Source organism: Pavona decussata, unplaced genomic scaffold, assembly GCF_977016875.1.
Source record: "Pavona decussata unplaced genomic scaffold, jaPavDecu1.1 SCAFFOLD_201, whole genome shotgun sequence".
Lineage (NCBI taxonomy): Eukaryota > Metazoa > Cnidaria > Anthozoa > Scleractinia > Agariciidae > Pavona > Pavona decussata.
In genome coordinates, this window is record NW_028145609.1 from 359,119 (window position 1) to 381,575 (window position 22,457).

A 22,457-nucleotide genomic window follows, 5' to 3' on the forward strand; every position below is an offset into this window, starting at 1 on the left:
TGGCATTAGGCTTCTTCTTCTTCTTCTTCTTCTTCTTCTTCTTCTTCTTCTTCTTCTTCTTCTTCTTCTTCTTCTTTTTCTTCTTCTTCTTTTTCTTCTTCTTCTTTTGTAACAAAAGTTAACGCTAAAAAGTCACGACGTTTCGAACTCTCCGTGGTCATTTTCAACTGCGAGTAAAAATGCAAAACTAAGCATAAATATATTACAAACAGTTAAAATCGATAAGAATGTGATGAATGGTAAAATATGAAAAAACATGTCAATGACTAGAAATAACCAAGGGTTAGGAAGTGCCGGCTAGAACACTTTTGAGTAGAGGAATTTTTCGATAATATTGTTGTTGAGCATTAAAATTGATTGGCCATGGCGTTTGGTAGTTAACATTAAAAAAAAAAAATACTGATATACCTTAACAGGGTCTTATAGGCTGGCAGACCCTCATTTCAAGATCAGTGGTATTTCTTTGCCAATACACAGGCGGAGCGTTGGGGCAATATGAGCGGTTACGTGACTGAGTTCCCACTCCACAGCTCCTGCTGCATTGGGACCATGATCCCCATTTCCCAATTGGAGCTTCGCCAAACGCTCCTATGGAAAGAGAGAAAATAAAAAAACGAAAAGTCTAAATCCAAAAAGCGAGAACGCTTTAAATAAATATAAGAGTGACTATGCACGTTAGCAAAGGAGCAAAACAAACGAATGGAATGAAAACATTTGACTCCGTTATTTTCCAATTCAAGTAGACTGTATCGTTTTATTGTTTAAAAGATGATAGGAATCACTCAAATTTAATATACTCAACATTCCGAGATTTTATTCCTAACCTCGGGACGTATTATACATTCTAGTTTGAATGCAGGAAGACTTTGATATTTTCTTCACCAAACATTTTAAGTATAATTCACACTAAGATTCGGCTCGTTACTTCTGTTGCAACTGATCATGAAACTTTGCGGACTTGGCACCGTAAAATAGCTAGATTTTTAGGGAAACAAACAGTTTGCTTATGTGCGTGAACCTGCCGATAAAACAGATTTATTTATTAATGCTGTTTCTCCTACCAGGTGGTGCGTACTTAACCAGGAATTCATTGTTAACAGGTCGAATGTCGTTTCCATCCGGGAGCTTAACGCCAACTGTAATGTGATATGCTCCTCCAACCTGAGCCAAAATCGCCTCCAGGAGGTATGAATGGCCTTTGGACAACCTCACTTCCTTGGAGTTCAAACTAGAAACAAGTGATATATCAAACTCAACGTTTGCCCTTAAACTTTTATGCCCAAACTTATACGGTCGTTGGAGTTACGCAAATCAGTGTATCACTTTACTTTTGGCGATGTGTTTTTCTTTCTTAAAATCAGCTGTAGAAATGGAATCTAGTGAGTTAGAATTATACTCCAATAGCCCAGGCTTTCTTACTTGCCCAAACACAGGGGGAAATGGCTTTCCTACTAATTGCTTCTCTTTGATAAAAATCTTTAACTTGCTCAAAGGTAATAGTTTCCCAGAAGAAAGGCAGAAAAAAAAAAGGACTACAGAGAAGACAAAACGAACAAAGCAGCAAAATCGAAGACAAGTTCGTAGGAAAGTTTGGCAAAAAAGAAATCTCAAGATAGTTGCTCTCTGTAAACGTCCAAGCTAGATCTTTCAAACCTGACCTCCCTTCCTGAGAGGATCGCCGGTAAAGTTAGTATGTGACCTGTTAGCAAAAGTTAAGGTAGTGTTTGATTTGACTGAAAATAAACTTTACAATCCCCAGAAGTGTACTTTTGATCATAATTTTTTTGATTTTAATTTTAGCACAATAATGGTTAATTACGTTATTTCATCTATTCCTGAATAATTCATTACTGCATATAGACACTTCTTACATCAAGGGCTTCCTTCTCCTTCAATAAAACCCGGAATCTACGCCTAAATCAGGATAAGCATTCCTTGCTTTTACTTTATATATTTAGATATTTTTTCTCCTAAATAAGCTCAAATTAAAACTATTAGCAAGATGATAAATAAAGTTCAGTGATTAAATTTTTGACGACCACTAGCAAAGGAGGATGTTCCTCTCATTTGAGACTGAACTGCTGTTTCCAATATGCACTTCAGTGACCTTATAGAAATAAAACGTCGTTTATTGTATTTGCTTCAATCAATTTCTGCTCCCTCCCTTCCCTCTCCTCCCTGTTGAGCTACACTGGTAGGGTTCTGAGACTGCAGGTTCTAGGTTCTAGGTTCTAGGTTCGAAATCCTGCTGGGCTACCAACGAGCATCTTAAAATTACCAAAAGATTGTTACTAGCAGTGCTCATTCCACGTGATCTTCAGCTTAAAAAATCTCCTCACGGTACAGTGAGGTTAGACTGTTGGTATTGTCTCCTGTACACCTTTGCTTGCTAAAGCTTTAACAGTTGTTTAAAGGTTAAAAAGTTCGCCCTGCCTATAAGGACTTGCTCTTTGAATAGGCCGTTATAGTTTTTTTGTTCAAAACTAGGTCGAAATCCGTTTCAATCGCGTTCAAAACGCGTTTAAAATGCATTCAAAACCATTTATAACCCTTTAAGACGTGTTTCAAACGTGTTTAAAGAGCGTTCAAAACTTTCCAAACACCTTTAAAACGCATTCAAAACGCGTTTAAAACGAACTCAAAACTTGCTCAAAACGTGTTTAGAAAGCTTTTTAAAACTCGTCAATATGCATTCAAAATGTATTCAAAACCCGTCCAAAACTCGTTCAAAGCGCGTTAGAAACGCGTTTAAAGCGCGCTCAAAACGCGTTCAAAACGTCTTTTAATCGTGTTCAAAAGACGTTTAAAACGCGTTCACAACGAGTTTAAATAGCGTTCAAAAGGCGTTTAAATCGATGGCCTTTAATTCTTTGTGCAAATGTAGATACCTGTTCCATTCCATGTACTCAGTATATGACTTTATATCTATTAGAGTCACCAAATTCTCCAGCTTCTCGTCTGCACTAAGTTTTAGCTCACAAACGTCGTCGCAAGCGAGGTAGAATATGTAGCTCCCAGTCTCCGGCGCAAGGAAGTACGTTCGAAGCCGCCTTCCAATGTTGGCGAGGTTCCAGTTTAGAGGAACATTAAGTGAATCAATAACCGTTGTACTTGACGGAGCATCGAGATAAAAATTTGAGCTTCTAACATTATCCCAGCTCTCTATCTGGACACCAAATATATCTATAAACAAAGTAATACATGTTTTAGTCAGTGATGTAATAATGTCAGGAAATTTTATTGGGCAGTACTTATTAAGTACACAGTATCTGAACTTCTAGCGTTAATAAAACTAGTTCACTAATCGAAGTCATTATAATGATTGCGTAGATGTCATAGAAATTAACAAACAATCAATGAACCATATCCAAACCCTTCTATAACTTCTAGCTTAGAGAATTACCACTATGCATGAGAATGAAACTTGAATAGTACATCCAAGGTTATTTCCTTCATTTTATGTTCTGTGACAGGGAGTGATGATATCGCGTGATGTGGAAATTTCGTCGTATTTCCAAACGGCCGCAATCTTCCGCGATTTCTGTATTTCCAAGAAAATTTGGAAAAGCAACAAAATTGGTCCCAAAATCCTCCAATACAATACCAGTAAACAAGAAAGCTGCTGTAAGGAAAGTTACGTTTTGCTCATTAAAGAGGAATATATGCCTATCAATATTTGGTTGTCATGGTAGCATCAAATTCAATGAACATTGATCTACTGCACTTAATTTTCAACATAAATTTCTTAAAAATATATATAGCAAAGTTTAATAGCGCTTCAGATATTGAACAAGTCATTAAAAACATTTTAAGTCTGTGCAGTCTGAACAGCCACTCAATTCCACCTATAGATCGATATTAATTTGTCGAAGTGCAAGGCCTTTCGTATAGCCGATCAGTTCCATGAGATATGTCTCTAAAAGGGCCGTTCTCTACCCATTTGTCATACTGGCAATAAAATTCTACATTTTGGAAAGGAATAAACACAGCCAGTGTTCACAGCAGAAATACAATATTTGTGTACAAAACTCTGAAATTCGAAGTCGTTTGTTGTTGTTGTTGTTTTTTTTTTAATTGTAAACTTAACTTAAACTAAAAACTAAACTAAACTTAAAAGATCGTTTTCTTGAAGTTTGACTGATGTATATATTCGAGTAACAAAGCGTCGACTTGCGTCTTTGATGTTTCCGCCGATCTGTCTCTAAAACTGCATGTTGCTCTGTAAACATATGAGTAAATATTTGACCGCAAGCTGTGTAAGATGACTTTCAACACGCACGTCCTTATATATGGTTCAGTAAATGTCCGCGTACATAATTACAGGCGAACCGTAAGGGAAAAAAAAAAAGAGAATACTCGGCATATCGATTTTAATTTTACGATGCTCAGGCAAATTGAGGCTAGTTCACCGTCTTACTTCTTGTAAAGAAAATCTTTTTGGGTCAGTATCATCTTTTCCACCTTAGATGCTAGTTAAAAATTAGCATTGTTAGCCGGTTCTAGCAATAACATCATTGCAGGAAGTAAACAGGATAACTTAAGCAATAGCTAGATAAATTCTGACAAAAAATGACAGATACCATAACACTTGGCAATAGAGCGATACTGGCACATTCCAATAAAAATATTATAATTTCTTGACGAATGTTTTTCAAATTCTGTCGTGCGCAGAATCTTCTTCATTGTAGAAATTGCATTTTGTGGTGTTGTGGTTATGCTAATTTCATCAAACCACGAAACTGGTTTTCTCTTGAATATATAATGTGGACTTCTCAATTCTCTGCAGGGCGATTAAAAAAGGTACTTGTACTCTGCATGACTATTTATTAAACACGGATAATTTTCACACAAGCCCTTCCTTTCAAAATATGGCGGTTTTTATCAAGGAAAAGCCTTTCTATCATGTAACAAGGTTTAATTACCACAAATTATGCTTCAACGCTGCGTACAAGTTAGTGTTTATTTCATGAGTGCCAAAACAATAAGGATATCAGTAAACAGAGGGTAAACAAGCCAAGGATATGAAAATACAATAGAATTAGCAGGTGGTGTGATGTTCGGGGCTTGCATAATCTGTAGTTGAATTTGCGCTTTTTTTTCCTACCTTTTCCATGTTTAAACGCTTCTCTTGGCTAAGTTCACTCCGTTTAATTTACTCGCGGACAAAATTAAAATATTTTGTTTTAAGAGTGATTAGAGCAGTAATAAACACGAGTGATAAAGACACTTTAAACAAATAATAGCTACTCTCCTGTTACAAGTACTGTTAAGTAGTCTAATTTTTAAGTACTCAATGCAAGTCGAATGCATTGGCAACCGGATTACGATAAAGGTACACTATTCACTCGCTCCAAATTCAAAACTTTTGATTTTGTCCTTCATTTCCGGTGTGTGTTCTTATATAAATTTTCTTTAACCCTCGGGAGCGAAAATGAAGTATTATTACCGAAACAAACAAAAGAGCTGTTATTTGTCGATATAAGGCCCGGTTCATACGTCGAACTTTACATGAGCCGAACCTAATCATTTGGTTCGGCGCATGTAAAGATCGACGTATGAATCAGTTAGGATCGACAAATTTGCATTTGGGTCGACCCGCCGTTCTATTCGACTGCGCCAGTCGAATAGAACGGCAAAAGTTCGACTTCGATTCAGACGTCGAACTTTACATGTGCCGAACCAAATGCATACGTTATGTATAAATTATATAAATTATATCTATCCCAGAGGTCTGCGCGTTCCATCGACTTGGCATGCGCAAAGGACATAATTTTGAACAAGATGCGGGAAAAGAGGAATGTGCTTGTTTTTCTTGTTTCGAAAAAACTAAATATACTTGTCTGAGATGCGAAAGATTAAAAAAAAATCTACTCTTGATGTGCACACGCACTTCAAACCGACAGAAACTTTCCAATACAGGCTATATCAAAGGCGAAGCCTCAAGACTTCTCAGAACAAAATCTTCAAAAACAACATTTGAAGAAAACATTACTTACTTACTTATTAAACAGAGATTACGCTACAGAGGTTACCTCGATAACCTTGTAGATAAAACTCTTTCAGAAGTCAAATTCCGCGAAAGAATGTCGGCACTACAAAACAAACAAAAAACGCGCAAAAACATTTTGCCGTTTGTTACGGAATATCGCCCTTCTGTGCCTAAACTAAAACAATTCAGATGAGTAAATGGCACTTGATAGAAAATCAGCCTCTGCTAAGAGGGATCTTCAAAGACCCTTCGTACAGAAAAGGGAGATCTTTTAAAGACGTACTCGTAAGAGCAAATTAGCTTTGAAGGTCATATTCTTCCTATCCCGACCGATAGGAGCCGTGTTTGGCCTGTCTTCATTATTTTTCCAAACAAGCTCTTCCATGTCAGAATTCATCTTTCCCGCCATTTTGAATCTTGTTGAGTAAAAACAACAGCTGCTGACCACGAAAATCTATTTTCTCACTTAGCTTTAATTAAGTTCGACTTCAGTTAGGTTCGACGTCTGAATCAACTGCCGAACTTAATTATTTGGGTCGACCTTAATAGGCATTAGGTTCGGCTCATGTAAAGTTCGACGTATGAACTGGCCCTAAAACAACGAAGTTAAAATGTCAAAAAAGTGCGATAATGTTAAATACTGTTACTAATAGATTATTTGTTCATTACCACGATACCTTTAGGGAAACTGCAATTTGTGGTAGCAGTTAGTGAACCCAGTCCAGAGAGAAATACCTGTTCAATAAAATTAAACAAAAGCATCGACAGCGATCGAGAACGTGTTTACAATGAAGACCTGTTCTAAAGATGTAGAAATTAATCATCGTGTTAAAAATAATCCACTTCTTACCACGAATGCCCACAAGCAAGAAAGAACGTCCATTGGGACCAAAATATTACTTTCCGGCTTTCACCTGAAAGCGAACAAAAACAAGATAATTTTTACACTGAATGGGCCGTTTAACGAGTTTCTAGAATTTTTAAATTATATTTGAAAGCTCGACAACGTAGGGACTGAAATATTTTTATAAAAGCTACTCTATTTCCTTAAATAATAGCACAAGATCTGGAACAAAGACTGACCTCTTCAGCAAATAATTTCCAGCATTTCCAGTCCAATGAAAACGGTTTTACGGTCTGCACGCTGCCCCGCACATTTTTGTTACAGCACTAGTATAAGCAACAAACGGCCACATAATCTTAGACATAATAGCTTTTCGCATCTGCATTTGAATTTACCAACATATTATAAATCATGCTGAATGGAGACACTTGATATTTTTGTCCCCCTTTTTCATGATTGGCTGAAGAAGTATCATAACAACCTTCGCCACCATCAGGTTATCAAAAAAAAAAAAAAAAAAAAAAGGTTCGCCACCATCAAATAAGCAACATTGCGGTGTCTCTAAATTTTTCACTCCGCTTCGAACAAGAAAACCGCCGAAACAGTGGAAAGATCACCTTGAAATTGTCTAGCCTTGCAATTTAAAGGGCATTAAGCAAATTCACTGGAAGATTAGCATATTGCTCGGTAAACTTCAAAAGTCGTACAATCATTTGTACAGTATAGTGTATCCAATTCGTTGAAACGAGTAACAAAACTTTGAAACTGGTTTAATTGCGCTCCATATCTAACGTGCTTTCATTTGCAGTGTTGTTAAGTTTAAGGTGCTCTTTCTAGTGATATTGGTATTTCTTTATTTAAACGAAAATGAAAAGTTTCGTCTTAACTTGGAATTGCGTTCAGGACAAAGGTTTTGAGAGTTCCCTGGAGCAAAAAAAAAAAAAAAAAAAAAAAAAACAGAAAAAAAATAGACGCCTCTTCAAATAAGGATTTATAATACAGAGGCATAAGGAAACTGTCCTTTTAAACTAAAAACAAAATAGCAAATTGATTACTGTCTAAAGACCCATTTAAGTAGCTATCAGTTGTTTCTCCTGTTAGATGGCGTGTTGTGTTGTGCACAACGCACGCTTGTCCAATGTGGAATTATAATTAGAAACTGCCACCAGCTGCAGGTGCAAAACCAATTTGGGCACACGAAACCTTCCAATTTGGCGGCCAACCGGAGCTTTGTAGTCTATTGACAGTTTTCAAGAATTTAGGATCGTCTTTTGTTGTATATAGTTTTTTTTTTTATTTACTCCACACGATCTTATTTCATAAGGTTACAGTGCGTAAGAAAGGAGTTCAGAAAGACTACTTTAAGTGTTTGTGAAATTAGCTTCAAGATCTGATAATTTCTCAAAGTGTGCGTATTTACATACGAATTTCCATTTACAAATGGAAATTTTTTTAAAAACCAGAAGCACTTCGAAGTGAAAAATTTTAGTTAACGGGTCATTGTTTTCAGGTATCCTTCGAGACCCGGTTGCGCGCGTACTGTAGTAGCGTTCGAAGCTGGCAACCCTTCAACCAATTTAGATAAAATTAAATGTAAAGTCTTTGTCTAGTTTGATGTCACAAGACACGAAATAACCGAGGTGTTACGCCAAACAATGACAGGAGAAGTGAAATTTAGACTAAAAATCTTATGGGATTAATAAACCGTCGCACAAATGAAATATTTTTCTGTTTTTTTTTTTTGTTTTCTTTTGCAAACGAAAGCTTTACAAAAGATTTATTAAGATGTTTTAACACCTTAAAAGAAAACAAAACCAGGATCTTTGGAAATAATATTTTCAGATGGCGATACCTTAAATAGCAGTTATATTCGAATCTAATCGATACAGAAGCAAGACACTAAATTTGTCGTTTTTATTCTTTCTTCTTATTAATCATCTATTTTATTTTGCTTACTTTTTTTGCAAGAGCGACTTTTAATTGAGATTCTCTGGATTAACGGTAAATGGCTTTGAAAGTTTGAAGAAACAAATTGAAATGCACTGGCAGATATAGACCCTGCTTAGTTTAAGCTTTGTACATATCAACACGCATTCTTTGAAAAGACCAGGTTTTTTTAACGAATAGTGGTCTACGTACGTTGTCATAAGAAAGCAAGCCGATGGCTTCAGTCAAGCCGATACATTGAGGGGGAGGTTGCGGTTGGGGAGGGGAGGGATGGGGGGACTTGTCCGGTAAGTGTGTGTTTTACGTGGGCCTTGTTAAGAGGTTTAGCGTCAAAGATAATAAATTGTCCTTTAATTTGGCTGCCTTTGAAAGGGAAAACCGCATCAAATACAATATGTTAGGAGCGAGTGTTTATACTAGTGGAAGTGAAAGTAACAAATGTGTCATTCAGTAAATTGCGATAAACGCGAAACAGTAGCCTTTAGGGAAGGCTTGTGTGGATTTATAAAGACAGCATGACGACTTCTCCTTATTGATTGTTGAGGTTTTCAAGACCAAAAACCGTATAAGTTGCAAGACACGAACTCTTTTAAGGCAAGACCATACCACCTTTTGAGTCTTTCTTAAAATGAAGGACGATATTTGTTTGGTTTTTTGCAATGCATTTCAGACTAGAAGGTTTGATTACAGGGTTTTCTATAATTCTGAAGCTAACACTTTTAAAAACGGCTTGAGCTCTCGGGAGTCATATTCTAAGTGGCGGTAAAATAAATAGGCATTAGGGGAGATATCGTTTCGACAGCCTGGGTTGTAAGTAACACTCCTTTTTTTTTGTAAGAACGCCTAATTTTGGGGTTGAGGCTGAACGTTCTTATTATTTTTGGCAATTTGGGCCTGAAAAGTCCTTAAGATATTTTTAAGTTATCTTTTATAGTATTTCATAGATCTATGCGGACGTGACCAAGACACCTATTAGTTGTGTGTTAATTGCCCAATGTAGACCGAATTTTTACATGCATTATTTTATCCGTATTTATAATGTTCATTTAAAAACATTTGATTCGGTCGTAATAAAAATGTTCTTATCTGACTCTCAGCCTGGCTAATGTTCTCAGTATGTTCTTAAATTTTAGTTATTCTAAGCCTCAACGTTCTTTCAAAAAAGGTTCTTATAAAAAAAAGAGTGTAGATGAATTATGCATCGTCAATAGATGGTATAAGCCTCTCGATCGATCGGCCAACGAAGTCTCATTGTTACAAAGAACAGAATTCTCAGGAGTACACACCCTGCTAATCATACTTTTCTGACTTCTGAAGCAACGCACGCGGTATTAAATTGCTGGAATGATTAGAATAAGTGAGATATTCACGGTTCCGTCATAAGCTTGAGTGTTTGACTTTCAAACTGGAATTACCAGAGTGACATGATTAGTAGTGCCAGGAAAGTGTTTCTGAATTCATTCACTGTATTAATCTTTGGTTTGTTGTTCCCAAAATATCCGTATCCTTTTATAAAAGAAGTGATAGTTTTCTGCACAAGAATATTGAATCGGTGAGGGAGTTTGATTGGAGTCAGTACATTTCGTAACAAAGTATCTCAGATTTAAAACTACCTTTCAGTGAAAATAAATGCACGCGCTTTGTTAGTTCGAAGTAGTGGTAGATGGCGTTAGGGCGCAATGACAATTCAATTCATTTTTCTACGATTATTATTATTATTATTTTTTTTTTTAACTTACCGTTCCCAGTTAAGTCAGTATTCCTCACTGGATATTGGCATCGCACCTGAACTTCCTTTGCGGGAAAGCGGTGTCCCAAAACCATATGCAATGAAATCGCTAGGGATCAGTGGAATTTATTTCAAAACATAGATTTTTGTGATAAAAATCAGCGATAAAAACGAAGGGCGATTCGACCTCCTTTTGTGGTCATTTTCGAGGTCATTGTGAAAGAAATATAATTAGCATAATGTAACACAACCTTTAATAAGGCATTGTTTCAAACGATTTAAACGAGCGATAACCGGCAAAAGTGTAAAAAAAAAAGGAATATAAATGGCCTATTTTATTTTCCTTTCTGTTTTTTCTTTTTTTTTCTTTTTTTTTTTCTGTCGTTATTATTAATCTTGATCACGTTCGAAAATTGTCAACCTCGACTTTTCCCGGAGTTTCAAGGTGTCTTCTTTTTAATATATTTTTCTATTTGTACATACTGAACTTGGCTTTCTTACAATTTCACTTCGCACTTTCTTGCAATACAGTAAATATATTCCTCTAAAATGGCCCACTTAAACAGTCTTGTCACTTTTTAAAAAGTTTTGACATTTTTTTTGTCACCTTTTATTGAAAATGAAGACAGAAGTCGAACGTCGAATGCTTTTATCATTAACTTTTATTATTAAAATGTATACATTCTCTCTTTGTGAAGGTGCATTTTATTCTCAGAAGAACTTTATCCCGATGGACTTAACATCAATTTTAGTTTACGTTATTTGAATTGTAACTTTTAATGCATGTGTTCGCCGGGAGTACTGTTCATTTGCGCGCTTGTGTGCGGTAGCGTATTTCAACGGTTTTCTCCACACTGAACAAGGGTTATATACCCGAAACTTCTGGGGTTTTTTTTTAACATTTTTGAAACTTCTTAATATTTATTTTTATATCAATCCCGGTTTTTAAGATAAGGCCGTCAAACTTGGTCCCTTCACTAATTTTAATGTCCCCTTTTCAGTAGAGTCAATAGTTTTTCACTGCATTCAACATTTTTAATGCCCATGATTAAAAAAGAGAAAGTAAGAAAGATTACGTTACGTTGCATATTTGCCTTTGTACACCCACAGGTACCCCATAAAAAGTGAAAGGAGCTTGGCATTAGGCCCCTCTGTATAACCTAAGAACAAACATGTAACTAATTGGAGACAATTATCAAAAAAGAAAGCCAATGAATTACAAAAACAGAATAGTCGATAGAGCCTCTCCAGTCAGATTTATTACTCAATAACCAACAGATATGCTTTTAGAAGTAAAACAACTTGGGATTTCATTGCGTGCGTGGAAACACGCCATGTAATTTTTCGTGTTCAAAAGCGATCGCTCGGAGACAGTCGATAAGACCAGGAATATGGAACATCCGAGAACATGAACTTGAAGAGAGATAAATTAACGAAACAATGTAAAAATACTTATGAAATAAGTGAAATGGAATTGAGAAAAAACGATTACAAAAATATAAAATGAGTCAGCGTAACCAGAATAAAAGAAAAATGTCTATGCAGAAAGATCTGTTTCCTGGAGGACATCCAGTCACATTGTGTGAAGGCTCAATTTTTCCCGCCAATTTTGTCACGTGCTTTTTCGACTGTCTGGTCTATCTTGACTTTCTTCTCTGGATAATTGAAAGAGGATGACATGGTAGCTTTTGGTTCAGTTTTCTTTAATTCGAAATTGGTATCGCTTTATTCCTCAATACCAGTATATCATAATACGCCCCTATCTCAATGTTAAGGACGGTGCCTACTCATACAGAAGTATGGCTACCTATGGCTTGGGTGGGTTATGCGCGTGCGCGCCTCTAAAACCTTTTCGGTTAAAAGAAGGTACAAAGTTCACTTGCGAACGACTGATCATGAACTGGCCAGCAACGCGTTTCACAGGTAACCCCGTCATGTAACCGTACTATACTGCCAGGAAATTTTCTCAGTTCTTTATTCAAACAACAAGCAAGCAAACAGGCAAACAATATTCAAGGTCCAAAGTTACATCCTCGTTGTTCCTCAACATCCAAGTCAAATACTGGGCAAACAGGTGATACGCAAAAATCATTCTTCTTCTTCTTCTTCTTCTTCTTCTTCTTCTTCTTCTTCTTCTTCTTTTGTAACAAAAGTTAACGCTAAAAAGTCACGACGTTTCGAACTCTCTGTGGTCATTTTCAACTGCGAGTAAAAATGCAAAACTAAGCATAAATATATTACAAACAGTTAAAATCGATAAGAATGTGATGAATGGTAAAATATGAAAAAACATGTCAATGACTAGAAAAAACCAAGGGTTAGGAAGTGCCGGCTAGAACACTTTTGAGTAGAGGAATTTTTCGATAATATTGTTGTTGAGCATTAAAATTGATTGGCCATGGCGTTTGGTAGTTAACATTAAAAAAAAATACTGATATACCTGAACAGGGTCTTATAGGCTGGCAGACCCGCATTTCAAGATCAGTGGTATTTCTTTGCCAATATACAGGCGGAGCGTTGGGGCAATATGAGCGGTTACGTGACTGAGTTCCCACTCCACAGCTCCTGCTGCATTGGGACCATGATCCCCATTCCCCAATTGGAGCTTCGCCAAACGCTCCTATGGAAAGAGAGAAAATAAAAAAACGAAAAGTCTAAATCCAAAAAGCGAGAACGCTTTAAATAAATATAAGAGTGACTATGCACGTTAGCAAAGGAGCAAAACAAACGAATGGAATGAAAACATTTCACTCCGTTATTTTCCAATTCAAGTAGACCGTATCGTTTTATTGTTTAAAAGATGATAGGAATCACTCAAATTTAATATACTCAACATTCAGAGATTTTATTCCTAACCTCGGGACGTATTATACATTCTAGTTTGAATGCAGGAAGACTTTGATATTTTCTTCACCAAACATTTTAAGTATAATTCACACTAAGATTCAGCTCGTTACTTCTGTTGCAACTGATCATGAAACTTTGCGGACTTGGCACCGTAAAATAGCTAGATTTTTAGGGAAACAAACAGTTTGCTTATGTGCGTGAACCTGCCGATAAAACAGATTTATTTATTAATGCTGTTTCTCCTACCAGGTGGTTTGTACTTAACCAGGAATTCATTGTTAACAGGTCGAATGTCGTTTCCATCCGGGAGCTTAACGCCAACTGTAATGTGATATGCTCCTCCAAACTGAGCCAAAATCGCCTCCAGGAGGTATGAATGGCCTTTGGACAATCTCACTTCCTTGGAGCTCAAACTAGAAACAAGTGAAGTATCAAACTCAACGTCTGCCCTTAAACGTCTATGCCCAAACTTATACGCTCGTTGGAGTTACGCAAATCAGTGTATCACTTTACTTTTGGCGATGTGTTTTTCTTTCTGAAAATCAGCTGTAGAAAATGGAATCTGATGAGTTAGAATTATACTCCAATAGCCCAGGCTTTCTTGCTTGCCCAAACAGAGGGTTAAATGGCTTTCCTACCAATTGCTTCTCTCTGATAAAATTTTTTACTTTGCTCAAAGGTAATAGTTTCCCAGAAGGAAGGCAGAAAATAAAAAAAGGAGACCGAAAAGACAAAACGAAGAAATCAGGAAAATTAACACAAACTCGTAGGAGAGTTTGGCAAAAAACGAAATCTCAAGATTTTTATTCTCTGTCAACGCCCAAGCTAGACCTTTCAAACCTGACCTCTTTTCCTGAGAGGGAAAGTTAGTAAGTGACCTGTCAGCAAAAGTTTAGGTACTGTTTGGTTTGACTGCCAATCAACTTCACAATTCCCAGGAGTGTACTTTTGATCATATTTTTTTTCGTTTTTAATTTTAGCACAATAATGGTTATTTCATCTTTTGCGGGATAATTCATTACCGAATCTACGCCTAAATTAGAGGTAAGCATTCTTTGCTTTCAATTTACATTTTTAGAGATTTTTTCTCCTAAATAAGCTAAAACTGTTAGCAGATAATAAATAGTAGTTCAGTGATTAGATTTTTGACGACCACTAGCAAAGGAGGATGTTCCTCTCGTTAGAGACTGAACTGCTGTTTCCAATTTTCACTTCGGTGACCTCCCAGAAATTGAGCGTCGTTTCTTGCCTTTGCTTCAATCAATTTCCACACCCTGTCCTCCCCTTCCCTCCCTGTTTAGTTCCGCTGGTATCTAGGTTCGAGATCCGGCTGGGCTACCAACGAGCATCTTAAAATTACTGACAGATTCTTACTATCAGTGTTTATTCCATGTGATCTTTTTGCTTGAAAAATCTTCTCACGGTATAACGAAGTTAGACCGTTGGTATTGTCTCCGGTACACCTTTGCTTGCTAAAGCTTTAAAAGCTTTAAGTTCCACACTGCCTATAAGGACTTGCTCTTTGAATTGGCCGTTATAGTCGTTTTGTTCAAAACTAGGTCAAAATTCGTTTCAATCGCGTTTCAAACGCGTTTAAAATGCGTTCAAAACCATTTAAAAACCTTTAACACGCTTTTCAAACGCGATCAAACCTTCCAAACGCCTTTAAAACACATTCAAAACACATTTAAAACGGCCTCAAAACTTGTTCAAAACGTATTTATAAAGTGTTTTAGAACGCGTCAATATGCATTCAAAATACCTTCAAAACCCGTCCAAAATGCGTTGAAAGCACGTTAGAAACGAGTAAAAAGCGCGCTTAAAACGCGTTGAATAGGTGTTTTAATCCTGTTCAAAAGACGTTTATAACGCGTTCACAACGAGCTCAAAACAAGGACGGTGTCTACTATTGTTACTGCGCATTCGTTCTGTGCATCTCAAGATACTCGGGTTTCCTATGGGTGGTCGCTGCTAATACAGGAATATTTTTGCACGGTTTAAAACTACGCAGAGAAAGCAGAACTTAGCAAGTGCTTTTGATATCTCGAAAGAAAATTGATGGGTAACCATGTATTTTTCAGAGATAATTAAGCTTCAATTTAGGAAAAAAATCCCATACATTGCTTTATATTTTGGCGCTCCTTAGAGATATTATTGCTTAATTAACTCTGAAAAATGCGTGGCTACACCCATTTTTCGTTTTGGATTCCAATAGGTCTTGCTAAGATCTGCTTCTCCCGCATAGTCATAAACTGCAGAAAAATACTTCGGTATTAGTAGGCGCCGTCCGTAAAATGCGTTCAAAAGACGTTTAAATCGATGCTACGGCCTTTAATTCTTTGTGCAAATGTAGATACCTGTTCCATGCCATGTAGGCAGTATATGACTTTATATCTATTAAAGTCACCAAATTCTCCAGCTTCTCGTCTGCACTAAGATTTAGCTCACAAACGTCATCGCAAGCGAGGTAGAATATGTAGCTCCCAGTCTCTGGCGCAAGGAAGTACGTTCGAAGCCGCCTTCCAATGTTGGCGAGGTCCGATTTTGGAGGAACATCAAGTTTATCAATAAACGTTTTACTCGACGGAGTATCGAGATAAAACTTTGAGCTTCTAATATTATCCCAGCTCTCGATCTGGACACCAAATATATCTATAAACAAAATAATACACGTTTCAGTCAGTGACATAATGATGTCAGGAAATTTTATTGGGCGGTACTTGATAACTAAACAGTATCTGAACTTCTAGCGTTAACAAAACTCGTTCACTAATCGAAGTCATCATAATGATTGCGTAGATGTCAAAGAAATTAACTTACGATCATATCCATCATTTCTGTAATTCCACGAAAATTTGAAAGAACAACAAAATTGATCCCAAAATCCTCCAATACAATACCAGAAAACAAGAAAGCTGCTGTAAGGAAAGTTTTAAAAGTTTGCTCATTAAAGAGGAATATATGCCTATCAATATTTGGTTGTCATGGAAACATCAAATTCAATGACCGTTGATCTACTGCACTTAACTTTTACACATACATTTCTGAAAAAAAAAATAGCAAGTTTGATAGCACTTCACATATTGAACAAGTCGTTGGAAACGTTTTAAATCTGTCCAGGCTGAATAGCCACTCAATTCCACGTCTAGATAGATATTAATTTGTCGAAGTGCTAGGCCATTCATATAGCCGATCAGTTGGATGAGATATGTCTCTAAAATGGCGGTTTTCTTCCCATTTGTCATACTGGCAATAAAATTCTACATTTTGGAAAGGGATAAACACAACCAGCACTGACAGCAGAAATTTAATATTTGTGTAGAAAACTCTGAAATTCGTAGTTATTTGTTTTTTTTTTTTTAATTGAAAACTTAACATATCTTAAGAAATGAAAACTTGGGATGCCTGCCAAAAGATTGTTTTCTTGAAATTTGTCTGATGTATATATTCGAGTTACAAAGCGTTGACTTGGGTTTTTGTTTTTTCCGACGATCTGTCTCTAAAACTGCATGTTGCTCTGTAAACATATGAGTAATGTTTAACCGCAAGCTGTGTAAGATGACTTTCGACACGCACCTCTTTATACATAGTTCAGTAAGTGTCCACGTACATAATTACAGGCGAATGTACGGGAAATTAAAAACGGGAATATTCGGCATATCGATTTTAATTTTACGATGTTCAGGCAAATTCAGGCTAGTTCACTGTCTTACTTTTTGTAAAGAATATCTTTTTGAGTCAGTATCATTTTTTCCATCTTCGATGCTGGTCAAAAATTAGCATTGTTAGCCGGTTAGCAATTACATCATTGCAGGAAGTAAGTCAGATAACTTAAGCAATAGCTAGATAAATTCTGACAAAAAATGACAGATACCATAACACTTGGCAATAGAGCGATACTGGCACATTCCAATAAAAATATTATAATTTCTTGACGAATGTTTTTCAAATTCTGTCGTGCGCAGAATCTTCTTCATTGTAGAAATTGCATTTTGTGGTGTTGTGGTTATGCTAATTTCATCAAACCACGAAACTGGTTTTCTCATGAATATATAATGTGGACTTCTCAATTCTCTGCAGGGCGATAAAAAAAAGGCACTAGTACTCTGCATGACTATTAACTAAACACGGATAATTTTCACACAAGCCCTTCCTTTCAAAATATGGCGGTTTTTATCAAGGAAAAGCGTTTCTATCATGTAACAAGGTTTAATTACCACAAATTATGCTTCAACGCCGCGTACAAGTTAGCGTTTATTTCATGAGTGCCAAAACAATGAGGACATCAGTAAACAGAGGGTAAACAAGCCAAGGATATGAAAATACAATAGAATTTGCAGGTGGTGTGATGTTCGGGGCTTGCATAATCTGTAGTTGAATTTGCTCTTTTTTCCCTACCTTTTCCATGTTTAAACGCTTCTCTCGGCTACGTTCACTCCGTTTAATTTACTCGCGGACAAAATAAAATATTTTGTTTTAAGAGTGATTAGAGCAGTAATAAACACGAGCGATCAAGACACTTTAAACAAATAATAGCTACTCTCCTGTTACAAGTACTGTTAAGTAGTCTAATTTTTAAGTACTCAATGCAAGTCGAATGCATTGGCAACCGGATTACGAAAAAGGTACACTATTCACTCGCTCCAAATTCAAAACTTTTGATTTTGTCCTTCATTTCCGGTGTGTGTTCTTATATAAATTTTCTTTAAATCTCGGGAGCGAAAATGAAGTATTATTACCGAAGCAAACAAAAGAGCTGTTATTTGTCGATATAAAACAACGAAGTTAAAATGTCAAAAAAGTGCGATAATGTTAAATACTGTTACTAATAGATTATTTGTTCATTACCACGATACCTTTAGGGAAACTGCAATTTGTGGTAGCAGTTAGTGAACCCAGTCCAGAGAGAAATACCTGTTCAATAAAATTAAACAAAAGCATCGACAGCGATCGAGAACTTGTTTACAATGAAGACCTGCTCTAAAGATGTAGAAATTAATCATCGTGTTAAAAATAACCCACTACTTACCACGAATGCCCACAAGCAAGAAAGAACGTCCATTGGGACCAAATATTTATTACTTTCCGGCTTTCACCTGAAAGCGAACAAAAACAAAATAATTTTTACACTGAATGGGCCGTTTAACGAGTTTCTAGAATTTTTAAATTATATTTGAAAGCTCCTATCGACAATGTAGAGACTGAAATATTTTTGTAAAAGCTACCCTTCTTCCTAAAATAATAACACAATACCTGGAACAAAGACTGATCTCCTCAGCAAATAATTTCCAGCCCTTCCAATCCAGCGAAAACGTTTTTACGGTCTGGACGTAGCCCCGCAAATTTTGTTACAGCACTGGTACAGTGTAAGCAACAAACGGCTACATAATCTTAGACATAATAGCTTTTCGCATCTGCATTTGAATTTACCAACATATTATTAATCATGCTGAATGGAGAAACTTGATATTTTTGTCCCTCCTTTTTCTGATTGGCTGCAGATGTATCATAACAAGCTTCGCCACTTTCAAATAAACAACATTGCAGTGTCTCTAAATTTTTCACTGCGCTTCGAACGAGATAACCGCCGAAACAGTGGAAAGATCACCTTGAAATTGTCTAGCCTTGCAATTTAAAGGGCATTAAGCAAATTTACTGGAAGATTAGCATATTGCTCGGTAAACTTCGAAAGTCGTACAATCATTTGTACAGTATAGTGTATCCAATTCGTTGAAACGAGTAACAAAACTTTGAAACTGGTTTCAGAGCTGCGCTCCATGTCTAACGTGCTTTCATTTGCAGTGTTGTTAAGTTTAAGGTGCTCTTTCTAGTGATATTGGTATTTCTTTATTTAAACCAAAATAAAAACTTTCAAGTTAACTTGCAATTGCGTTCAGGACAAAGATAATAGAGTAATTTTCTAACAGAAAGGTTTTCAGAGTTCCCTGGAGCAAAAAAAAAAATAAAAAAAACAGGAAAAAAAAATTAGACGCCTCTTCAAATAAGGATTTATAGTACAGAAGCATTTGGAAACTGTCGTTTTGAACTAAAAACAAAATAGTAAATTGATTGCTGTCTAAAGTCCCATTTAAGTAGCTATCAATTGTTTCTCCTGTTAGATCGCGTGTTGTGTTGTGCATAACGCACGCTTGTCCAATGTGGAATTATAATTAGAAACTGCCACCAGCTGCAGGTGCAAAACTAATTTGGGCACACGAAACCTTCCAATTTGGCAACCAACGGGAGCTTTGTAGTCTATTGACAGTTTTCAAGGATTTGGATCGTCTTTTGTTGTGATGTTCAGAAACACTACTTTAGTAAACATGCCATGCTGATGAGCCCCAATAAGGGCGAAACAGCTGTCCATGGCTGCCACTGCCCGGGTGATATGGTTGTGCGCATGCGTACGGTATTGGCCATACCACGGGGATGGTACGTGTGTCTCAGTGCTGATAAGTGTTGGTTACTACTTTAGTGCTTGTAAAGTAGCTTCAAGATCTGATAAGTTCTCAAAGTGTACGTATTTAGATACCGGCAAATGGAAATATTTTTAAAAACCAGAAGCACTTCGAAGTGAACAATTTTAGTTAAGGGGCCATTGTTTTCAGGTATCCTACTGTAGGAGCGTTCTAAGCCGGAAACCCTTCAACCAATTTACATGAAATTAAGTGTAAAGTCTTTGTCTAGTTTGATGTCACGTGACACGAAATAACCAAGGTGTTACGCCAAACAATGACAGGAGCTGTGAAACGTAGACTAAAAATCTTATGGGATTAGTAAACCGTCGCACAAATGAAATATTTTTCTGGACTTTTTTGTTTTCTTTTACAAACGAAAGCTTTACAAAAGATTTATTAAGATGTTTTAACACCTTAAAAGAAAACAAAACCAGGATCTTTGGAGATAATATTTTCAGATGGCGATACCTTAAATAGCAGTTATATTCGAATCTAATCGATATAGAAGCAAGACACTAAATTTGTCGTTTTTATTCTTTCTTCTTATTAATCATCTATTTTATTTTCCTTACTTTTTTTGCAAGAGCGACTTTTAATTGAGAATCTCCGGATTAACGTTAAATGGCTTTGAAAGTTTGAAGAAACAAATTGAAAGGCACTGGCAGATATAGACCCTGCTTAGTTTAAGCTTTGTATATATCAACACGCATTCTTTGAAAAGACCAGAGCTATTTAACGAGAGTGCTAGGATATTATTCAAAATAGTGGTCTACGTACGTTGTCATAAGAAAGCAAGCCGATGGCTTCAGTCAAGCCGATACATTAAGGGGGAGGTTGCGGTTGGGGAGGGGAGGGATGGGGGGACTTGTCCGGTAAGTGTGTGTTTTACGTGGGCCTTGTTAAGAGGTTTAGGGTCAAAGATAAAAAATTGTCCTTTAATTTGGCTGCCTTTCAAAGGGAAAACCGCATCAAATACAATATGTTAGGAGCGAGTGTTTATACTAGTGGAAGTGAAAGTAACAAATGTGTCATTCAGTAAATTGCGATAAACGCGAAACAGTAGCCTTTAGGGAAGGCTTGTGTGGATTTATAAAGACAGCATGGCGACTTCTCCTTATTGATTGTTGAGGTTTTCAAGACCAAAAACCGCATAAGTTGCAACACACGAACTTTTTTAAGGTAAGACCATACCACCTTTTGAGTCTTTCTTAAAATGAAGGACAATATTTGTTTGGTTTTTTGCAATGCATTTCAGACTAGAAGGTTTGATTACAGGGTTTTCTATAATTCTGAAGCTAACACTTTTAAAAACGGCTTGAGCTCTCGGGAGTCATATTCTAAGTGGCGGTAAAATAAATAGGCATTAGGGGAGATATCGTTTCGACAGCCTGAGTTGTAAGTAACACTCCTTTTTTTTTTTTTGTAAGAACGCCTAATTTTGGGGCTGAGGCTGAACGTTCTTATTATTTTTGGCAATTTGAGCCTGAAAAGTCCTTAAGATATTTTTAAGTTATCTTTTATAGTATTTCATAAATCTATGCGGACGTGACCAAGACACCTATTAGTTGTGTGTTAATTGCACAATGTAGACCGAATTTTTACCGGCATGTATTATTTTCTCCGTATTTATAATGTTCATTTAAAAGCATTTGATTCGGTCGTTATAAAAATGTTCTTAACTGATACTCAGCCTGGGTAATGTTCTCAGTATGTTCTTAAATTTTAGTTATTCTCAGCCTCAACGTTCTTTCAAAAAAGGTTCTTTTAAAAAAAAGAGTGTAGGTGAATTATGCATCGTCAATAGATGGTATAAGCCTCTCGATCGATTGGCCAACGAAGTCTCATTCAGTTACAAAACACTGTATTGTCAGGAGTACACTCACCCGGCTAATCATACTTTTCTGACTTCTGAAGCAACGCACGCGGTATTAAATTGCTGGAATAATTAGAATAAGTGAGATATTCACGGTTCCGTCATAAGCTTGAGTGTTTGACTTTCAAACTGGAATTACCAGAGTGACATGATTAGTAGTGCCAGGAAAGTGTTTCTGAATTCATTCACTGTATTAATCTTTGGTTTGTTGTTCCCAAAATATCCGTATCCTTTTATAAAAGAAGTGATAGTTTTCTGCACAAGAATATTGAATCGGTGAGGGAATTTGATTGGAGTCAGTACATTTCGTAACAAAGTATCTCAAATTTAAAACTACCAATCAGTGAAAATAAATGCACGCGCTTTGTTAGTTCGAAGTAGTGGTAGATGGCGTTAGGGCGCAATGACAATTCAATTCATTTTTCTACGATTATTATTATTATTTTTTTTTAACTTACCGTTCCCAGTTAAGTCAGTATTCCTCACTAGATATTGGCATCGCACCTGAACTTCCTTTGCGGGAAAGCGGTGTCCCAAAACCATATGCAATGAAATCGCTAGGGATCAGTGGAATTTATTTCAAAACATAGATTTTTGTGATAAAAATCAGCGATAAAAACGAAGGGCGATTCGACCTCCTTTTGTGGTCATTTTCGAGGTCATTGTGAAAGAAATATAATTAGCATAATGTAACACAACCTTTAATAAGGCATTGTTTCAAACGATTTAAACGAGCGATAACCGGCAAAAGTGAAAAAAAAAAGGAATAT

General features: G+C 36.4%; 2 protein-coding genes across 3 annotated transcripts; both read right to left on the bottom strand.

Moving 5' to 3' along the window:
- Window positions 1-33: 33 nt before the first annotated feature.
- Window positions 34-19,114, bottom strand: LOC146461166 (uncharacterized). 2 transcript variants are annotated; one of them, XM_085087125.1, is made up of 7 exons: window positions 18,610-19,114; window positions 18,386-18,452; window positions 18,213-18,270; window positions 15,714-16,008; window positions 13,603-13,769; window positions 12,950-13,129; window positions 34-167 (listed from the first exon to the last, which is right to left on the bottom strand). In XM_085087125.1, the coding sequence occupies exons 2-7, from the start codon at window positions 18,416-18,418 to the stop codon at window positions 133-135; spliced, it is 768 nt and encodes a 255-aa protein (XP_084943251.1). In that variant the 5' UTR covers window positions 18,419-18,452; window positions 18,610-19,114; the 3' UTR covers window positions 34-132. The 2 variants fall into 2 exon arrangements, with proteins under 2 accessions (XP_084943251.1, XP_084943252.1); XM_085087126.1 differs by lacking the exon at window positions 34-167 and adding an exon at window positions 12,274-12,711.
- On the bottom strand, window positions 410-7,180 carry LOC146461167 (uncharacterized). The gene is made up of 6 exons (XM_085087164.1): window positions 7,073-7,180; window positions 6,840-6,903; window positions 6,667-6,724; window positions 2,889-3,183; window positions 1,062-1,228; window positions 410-588 (listed from the first exon to the last, which is right to left on the bottom strand). Exons 2-6 carry the CDS (start codon window positions 6,870-6,872, stop codon window positions 410-412), a joined length of 732 nt encoding a protein of 243 aa, XP_084943290.1. The 5' UTR covers window positions 6,873-6,903; window positions 7,073-7,180.
- Window positions 19,115-22,457: the final 3,343 nt, after the last annotated feature.

Coding starts and splice junctions, on each gene's coding strand:
- LOC146461166 (XM_085087125.1), bottom strand. CDS start 18,418: ATGGACGTTCTTTCTTGCTTGTGGGCATTCGTG. Junction 18,271..18,385: donor CTTGCTTGTGGGCATTCGTG/GTAAGTAGTGGG, acceptor TTTATTGAACAG/GTATTTCTCTCTGGACTGGG. Junction 16,009..18,212: donor AAATTGCAGTTTCCCTAAAG/GTATCGTGGTAA, acceptor TTTTGTTTATAG/ATATATTTGGTGTCCAGATC.
- LOC146461167 (XM_085087164.1), bottom strand. CDS start 6,872: ATGGACGTTCTTTCTTGCTTGTGGGCATTCGTG. Junction 3,184..6,666: donor AAATTGCAGTTTCCCTAAAG/GTATCGTGGTAA, acceptor CTTTGTTTATAG/ATATATTTGGTGTCCAGATA. Junction 589..1,061: donor GGTTAAGTACGCACCACCTG/GTAGGAGAAACA, acceptor CTCTTTCCATAG/GAGCGTTTGGCGAAGCTCCA.